We start from the raw sequence: 7,861 nt of genomic DNA, 5'->3' as shown, positions 1-7,861 counted from the left end.
TCAAAAACTTACTCAAGTAAATGTAACCAACTACTAGAGATGGCACGATACCACTTTTTTATGTCCGATACCGATACCGATATCATAAATTTGGATATCTGCCGATACCGATATGAATCCGATATAGTGTTTTTTAATCAACAAAACTGTTTTTTAAATATCTTGCTGCATTTTGTATAAGTTCATACTCAAGTTTAAAACAACAACTACACTAAAGCTATTCTGTTATACCTGTATGCAAAAAAAAAAAAATTTCATAGTTCAGCAATACTGATCAATCTAATAAACTTAAACCTACACCATCCTCCCTATTCTGGTATTTTAAAGAGTACTTAGCGTAAATATTAAGCAACCTAACTAATAGGGTTCCAACTCCCAGCAACAACAAAAATAAATAAATAAAAAATAGGGAACCACCCCTCACGCTCCACCTCATGATGCTTAATCGACGTAATCAACCTTAATTTGATGCAGTGTGAAAAAAAAAATGCACAGAAATCAATTATTTTTCAAGAAATATTAAATAGATTCAACATCTTTCTTCAACAAAATTGCAGACTGCACAGATGGTACCTTCCCAAAGGAAAAAGTACTATAGCTTACTAGGGTATATTAGACTTAATAGTTACTATATACAGTAATTGACTTCTATTCATTTTACATCAAATTAAAACTTTGGGTGTCAGATAATTATTTATTAAAAGCTAGACATTTTAAATGAGAATAAGAAAGAAAAGTATGTCTTTGTGCCCCTTTTCCCTGTTAATGCCCTATCGGCCCCCCTGGCTAAACTTTGCTAGATCCGCCCCTGCACAGTTACCAGCCGTCAGCTACGTAGAAAAAGATCCTCGAGTAGAAAGTAATATTAAATAAATTCTAACAACAGCTTATCAAGCTTAAACGTGCTGCTGTTGTTCAGCCGCTGGTTTCCTCTTTCTGGTGCAAAGTGGGCCAAAAGCAAACAAGAGAGACGGACTCGCGACAGAAAAGCTGATCAGCTGATCATTTAAGCAGTTTCACGATTGAAGTACCAGCCGGAGAGCGAGAGGCAGTCGCTCGTTAAGCTTAACGCAGGAATGCTTTACAAACATTCAGAGATGGACTTACACACTTGCTTTACTTCTCTCGGGGATAACTTTGTCGGAGATGAAATGCCGGGTTGCTAGCGAAGCTCCAAATGCTATCCAGACCACCGACAGGTCCCGCATGCCACAGCCGCTCTATCACGTGATGCATACTGCTCCGACGTGCTAACGTTCTGAGGTGAGTTACGGCGTGTTGCAAGTTTTGTGAGGTGCTTTCGTGATATTTAATGGATCGGATTACATTTTTTATTTTTCTCCGATATCCGATCCAGTAATTTAGGTCAGTATCGGACCGATACCGATACGTAATATCGGATCGGTCCATCTCTAGTTACTACCCACCTCTGTCCAAGAGTGAATGTTAGAACAAGTTCAGAAACAGCAACTGACCTCACAATAGTGTCAGACTCATTGGCAGGTATTTGTTCATGGCAGGTACCGACCGTAGGTAAAGACCGCTATCCTATGACTGAGATAGAGCTGAATGTAGAGAAACATGACAAAGGGGGTGTTTAGAAGTGGTGTTGCAGTACTGCTGATTGGTAAACATTTAGATTAGTCAGTGACCAGGAAATACAAAAGATTGATATAAATGTTGAGGTTGCCGATTAAAGTCTTCTACTTGTAATGCAGTCTCAGAGGTGGCAAATCGGGCGATAAGGTCTTAAGATTAAGCTTTTATATTTGAGGCAATTAGCCAAAATAAAGCCCATCTTATCAAAGGAGTGTTATGAGACAGCAATACATGCCTTTGTTACATCTAGGCTGGAATATTGTAACACACTTTATTGTGGGGTTAGTGATGCATCCGTTGTTGTGGAATAATCTGTCCTTGCACGTTAGGCAGGTCTTTTTTCTTTCTGAGTTTAAAACTTATCTGAAAACATACTGATTTGCTGAAGCCTTTGGCACTATTTTAAGGGGTTGACTCAACTTTCTTTAAAAACATTTTTAATGAAATTATTTTATTTTGTTTATTTGTTTATTTGTTTAAATCTACCTGTATATATACAGTACTTTTTAAAGCGCTATATAAACGTTAACATAAAACCATATAAATAAAGCTACAGTCAGATGGATGGAATAAAAGAGGAGTATGGATGTCCAATCTTGAGGAATGGAGAGGCAAGAGCAGTAAAAAATGAGGAGAAGGCAAATGTGTTGGCAAAAACGTTTGTTAAAATCCACAGTTCAGGCAATATTAGTGAAGAAGGGTGAAGAGGAAGAGTAGAGAATAGGGCTTTACTGAAACAGATAGAAGATATGGATGATTTATTAAATCACTTTAAAAAAGAGGTTGTGGTTGTGCCCATACATGAACCAGGAAAGGATGATACAAATCCAGGAAATTACAATCTCATAGCTTTAACATCTGAGTTGGGAGTTCGCCTTGTAATCGGAAGGTTGCCGGTTCGAGCCCCGGCTTGGACAGTCTCGGTCGTTGTGTCCTTGGGCAAGACACTTCACCCGTTGCCTACTGGTGGTGGTCAGAGGGCCCGGTGGCGCCAGTGTCCGGCAGCCTCGCCTCTGTCAGTGCGCCCCAGGGTGGCTGTGGCTACAATGTAGCTTGCCATCACCAGTGTGTGAATGTGTGTGTGAATGGGTGGATGACTGGATATGTAAAGCGCTTTGGGGTCCTTAGGGACTAGTAAAGCGCTATATAAATACAGGCCATTTACCATTTATCTTTAAAATTACGGAGCGAATAATAAATGACAAATTAATGTGTTATATAGAAAATAAAGGATGCATATCTAAACATCAAAGTGGTTTCAGAAGAGGGAGAAATACAATGGATAAAGAAAGGAGGGGACGATGCTTGTAATAAAATTCAAAGGAGAGCAGGAGAAATGAGGAGCACAGTTTGGAGTAGGCGCGAGGAGGTGGTCATTTCTAGAATAAGGTTTGGACATACTGGTTTGAACACAAAACTATTCATGACAGGGAAACATGATGCAGGGAAACGTGATCACTGCAGAGAAGGGTGAACTATAGAACGTGTTAGATTATACTGTCAGAAATATCAGGTGGAGAGAAGGTAACTGATCCAAAACCTCAGTAACATAAAAATTAAACTGGATCTTATTGATTTACTGCAAAAGGACTCAAGACGTGAGTGTTATCAGGCCCTATTCCACTTTTTAAAAGAGAGTAAACATTTGGGGAGGGCTTGAGGGTCGACACTCCATACCAGTTGATGGCAGTAACGCACCATTTTATTGTTTGCAAACCGCCAATAAAACTTAAGAAGAAGAAGAAGCAGGGGAGGAGACGAAGAAGAAGAGGTGTGCGTACTGTGGTCTTTGCTGTGTCTTGCCACAGTTTTAAAAGTAGGGCACTTTTTAAAGAACCCGTATCAAAGTATTGTGGCGACGCCTCGTGTTTAATGTAATTGATGAACGGCGTGTTGTGAGGTGTGTATTGCAGCTGCGAAGACGAACGTTCGTTCTCCTGTTATGCTGGGCTCACACTCTGCGATTTTTGGCCCATTTTGAGCCAATTTTTGAGTCGTGCGACCGTTTTGTCGATCGGCCCGGTTTTGGCCTTCATCGTGCGTCGTGTATCGTGTAGTATACGTGGGGGGTAACGAGAAGCGATTAATACCTCCGAGCAGCTCCCGAACATAAATCGCTTGCTCGGGAGGGTGTCACCGCAGCTTCTCGCACTGCGCACGCGCAAACACAACCGTGAAAATAGTTGGATTTACATTGCTGCTCAATCACAGCTGCCTGATCATGTTTTTCATTAGCAATTTAGCAAAGTTGATGGTGGTGGTGTGTCTGTGTGAGTGAAAGACAGAAGGGAGAGCGAGCGACAGATTTTCTGTTATAACCTTCATTTTATGGACGCACAGTGTGAGCACTCAGGTCGCATCAGAGCATCGGGCGGTATAGTGTGAGACCCTGCATCGTGACCTACCAACTTCTAACCCCTGCGAGTCAATCGTGCAGTTCAAGCAGAAGCTGAATAATGCGACTGAAAAAATCGCACAGCGTCTGCCCAGCTTTAGGTTACAGCTGGTAGGAAGGTGCGTTCAGTGTGTCTTTGTAATTTTAAGTTTCCATGTCAAACGAGATGAAACAGTTATTTCTGGATGCGCAATTGTTCGCTGAGTTTGGTAAAAATGTGTTTTTGTAAACCACGTGATGATTTAAGTCATTTAATCTTTACAGAACATGTGAGCGAGGCTAATAGAGCAATATTTTTATGTTTAGTAAACTGACGTTTCTAAATGTAACTGCTTTTATTTCATTAGTTCTGACGAGGACAGCTGAGTGATGTTGTTGGTGAGCTTGGATTAAATCATCTCTAAACAAAGAACTTGTCCTCGTGGTGACTGACTTGGGGAGTGGAGGTCAGTGAGCCCATTGTCTCTGCTGGTCCGACTCCAACTACAAAGCCGGCCCGCTCGCCCCCTCCTGAGTCTGAGAGGAGATCCAGAGTAAGTCAGTTATAACTACACTGGTTGCTTAACTTCATCATTTTCTACAGGGTCTCTCTCTCTTAGCTCATTTTGGTTTGATTTCTGCCTTCTGTTTAGCCTCTCTGTTTGTCTGCCTCAGTACTTTAATGTTTTATCATTTGAGTTACACTCTTTGTTTCCGTTCATATGAAGGTGATGTCTGTGGAGTGATCATGACTTCATTAAAAATCTTCTGTTTTCCTTTTCCGCTTCTCTTTCATATTCTTTCTGTTCTTGTGTAAGCTGCTAACTCTTGTGATGGACATTTCTTTATTTTATGTGTTGATCATATGTTTTGACAAAATGACTTTAGTAATATCTATAGTACATTTTGTGTGGCTTTGTTCTACATACAGGAAAACATCAAATATGTATTTCACAGGTTATTCCACACACAGATGGGTATTGTGAGTGAGTTGGACTGACACTCCCAGGCACCATGAGACATGAGGCAGTAGAGGTGGGAATCACCATACAACTCACGATACGATATTATTGCAATTTTTTAAAAATATTTTGCGATATTCAGATTCTGTACATAAAGGTAAACTTTATCAATATTCATTTTATCTAATATCAAAGTCTCGCACTCAGTCTTTCTCTCATTTCAGTCAGTTTTATTGTTGACAAACTGAACGGTTTGTATTACAGTCTAGTCCAACTTAACTGAATGCAACCATCTGGTACAATTATAGCTATTCTGAACTATGCAATTTATGAAAACTATGCAGCCCATTCAGCAACTGAAGAATTTGAAAGTAAATTAAAACAAAATATAATTTTACATTAAATAAAAAAGTTTTAAACTTAATTAAAATAAAACATGTCTTAAATTAAAATAAGTAAACTGTCATGTTTATTGCTGCCAAAAAAAAGTTAAACACATTTGGACAGTGAAGGAATGTCAGGATTCTTGCTCAGAAAAAGGATCAACATGCTCTGAAGTCAGCATGTTCCAGTCCACAAAAACTTTTTTTGTAACAAAATATCGATTTCTGCTGTCCCTGTATCGATACATTATTAGCAAACAAAATATCACGATACTACACAGTATCGATTTTTTTTTCCCCCACCCCTATTAGGCAGATAGTGAGACTCCTCCTTATCTCCAGGGAGGAGGTGTTGAGATGAAAATATTTGAAGTGCCTCAATTCTATGCTTTATATTAACTAAAATGCCATATAAGCATATAGTGTAATATTAAGTGGCCCTGAAAAATAAAGACATTAGACTACGTGTCCTTGAGGGGTAGAATGCTGTAGACCAGCGGTCTCCAACCTTTTTTGCACCACGGACCGGTTTATGTCTGACAATATTTTGACGGACCGGCTTTGTGAGGTAAGAGGGGGCACTTGTGGATGAGCTGAAGGTATAGACCTGATGTTACTGTTTGGGTTCTTTGTCATTACAGGAGAAAGAAGTGAAAGCAGGCCGAAACCTCAGCACATGGATGACATCAACCAAAAACATCCAGCACCAGCAAGTAAAGATGAGCCAGCGGCGATCCCTGTGGAAAAGACTTTTCCTGCTATGAAGCAGATCAGAAGACGCAAGCGAGCCAACAGGGAGGACAGAAGCTTGACCTGTGACCAGTGTGGAAAGACCTTTACTCAGAAAGGTCACTTGAAATCACATCAGCTGATCCACACCGGTGTGAAACCATTCAGCTGTGATCAATGTGGGAAGACCTTTGCTCTGAGATGGAGCTTAAAATTACATCAGGTCATCCACACTGGATTTAAAGCTTTCAACTGTGATCAGTGTGAAAAGTCTTTTACTCTGAGATGCACCTTAAAAAGACATCAGCTGATCCACACCGGTGTGAAGCCATTCAGCTGTGATCAATGTGGAAAGACCTTTAGTCTAAGATGCAACTTAAAAAAACATCAGCTGATCCACACCGGTGTGAAACCATTCAGCTGTGATCAGTGTGGGATGTCTTTTACTCGAAAAGGTCACTTAAAGAGACATTATATGATCCATGTTGGAGGTAAATCATTTATCTGTGATCTGTGTGGAAAGGCTTTTATGGATAGGGATCACTTAGAGAGACATCAGGGCATCCACAGTGAAGTTAAACCTTTCACCTGTGATCAGTGTGGAAATTCTTTTACTCAGAAGAGCAACTTAAAAGCACATCAGCTCATCCACAGTGGATATAAACCGTTCAGCTGTGATCAGTGTGGAAAGGCTTTTACTCAGAAGAGCAACTTAAAAACACATCAGCTCATCCACAGTGGATATAAACCGTTCAGCTGTGATCAGTGTGGAAAGGCTTTTACTTCTATGACTGGCTTAAACTCACATCAGCTCATCCACTCTGGAGTTAAATCATTTGTATGTGGTGACTGTGGAAAGGCTTTTACTCGTATGACTGGCTTAAAATCACATCAGCGCACCCACTCTGGAGTTAAATCATTTGTATGTGATCAGTGTGGAAAGTCTTTCATCCATTACAAAAGTCTATTGAGCCATCAAAAGACCCACAAAGTGTCCTCCTGTGAGAAAAGTGGCAGACCAATGGGACATTACCCTGACAGGGTTCATTTGAACACAGTGGGAGAAACAGGGGATCTGAACAAAAGTTCTTCTGGATGCTGCGTCAAACTTAAAAAGCTTGAGATCAGGCTTCACAGAATTCAGCTTTAATTTCCTGAGAAAGTCAGAGCTTCACTGTCTTTGTAGATCTAGTGAAAACATGAAAGGGTGCAAAAAGAGGCACTGTGGTACTGCATGATGAAGTCAGAAGTGACAGAGAAGTATGTGAGCGTGGTTCAGGACATATTTGTGTGGTAGCAGTGACTACCACACATACTTGGGTTGAAGGTGGGGGCAGGATTACATCAATTCTGAGCCCCTTCTTCCTTTTTCAAAGAGAGGGCAATACTCAGGAAAGGATGATGACAATAGAGCTGCAAGACAGGATGGAAAGAAAAAGAGTTTAAGAGAAGATCATGAATGTTGTGAAGCGATCGAGCCGCGATTACAAAATCTTAGCTTATGGAGTTAGTTATCCCAACACAAGTTTAGCAAGTTACACTTCACTGGCTGTGTCCACAAACAGCATGCAGAGCCAACATTACTCCCATCATCTGATCACAAGAAAAGCAAAATGTCAGAAGAGTTCACCTTCTGGGTCAAACTGTCAGACCTGTTACTGTTTATTTGGCTGTTCATCGTGAGGTAATTATCAGTGTCAGTGCTGCGCCACTTCTGTTGTAACTCACAGGAAATGTGTTTTAAATGGGCTCTATTGTCACAAAACACGGAGTGTACAGGTAACAGAACCCCAAAAGCATACTCAGTCACCCAA

The 7,861-nt window shown here is 40.5% G+C and overlaps 1 protein-coding gene across 4 annotated transcripts; it reads left to right on the top strand.

Annotated features, from left to right (window-relative positions):
• The first annotated feature begins 3,326 nt into the window (after positions 1-3,326).
• LOC121813243 (gastrula zinc finger protein XlCGF46.1-like) lies at positions 3,327-7,256 on the top strand. 4 transcript variants are annotated; one of them, XM_042216882.1, is made up of 3 exons: positions 3,327-3,415; positions 4,342-4,527; positions 5,960-7,256. In XM_042216882.1, exon 3 carries the CDS (start codon positions 5,995-5,997, stop codon positions 7,195-7,197), a length of 1,203 nt encoding a protein of 400 aa, XP_042072816.1. In that variant the 5' UTR covers positions 3,327-3,415; positions 4,342-4,527; positions 5,960-5,994; the 3' UTR covers positions 7,198-7,256. The 4 variants fall into 4 exon arrangements, with proteins under 4 accessions (XP_042072816.1, XP_042072819.1, XP_042072817.1 ...); XM_042216885.1 differs by having other exon boundaries at positions 3,353-3,370; XM_042216883.1 differs by having other exon boundaries at positions 3,357-3,499.
• The last annotated feature ends 605 nt before the right edge of the window (positions 7,257-7,861 follow it).

The sequence above is a fragment of the Haplochromis burtoni genome, unplaced genomic scaffold, assembly GCF_018398535.1.
Source record: "Haplochromis burtoni strain Fernald_Lab_line unplaced genomic scaffold, NCSU_Asbu1 Contig_1325, whole genome shotgun sequence".
Lineage (NCBI taxonomy): Eukaryota > Metazoa > Chordata > Actinopteri > Cichliformes > Cichlidae > Haplochromis > Haplochromis burtoni.
The sequence above is the reverse complement of the archived record's forward strand: the minus strand, read 5'-3'. Positions and strand labels throughout refer to the sequence as shown.

Coding starts and splice junctions, on each gene's coding strand:
- LOC121813243 (XM_042216882.1), top strand. CDS start 5,995: ATGGATGACATCAACCAAAAACATCCAGCACCAGCAAGTAAAGATGAG.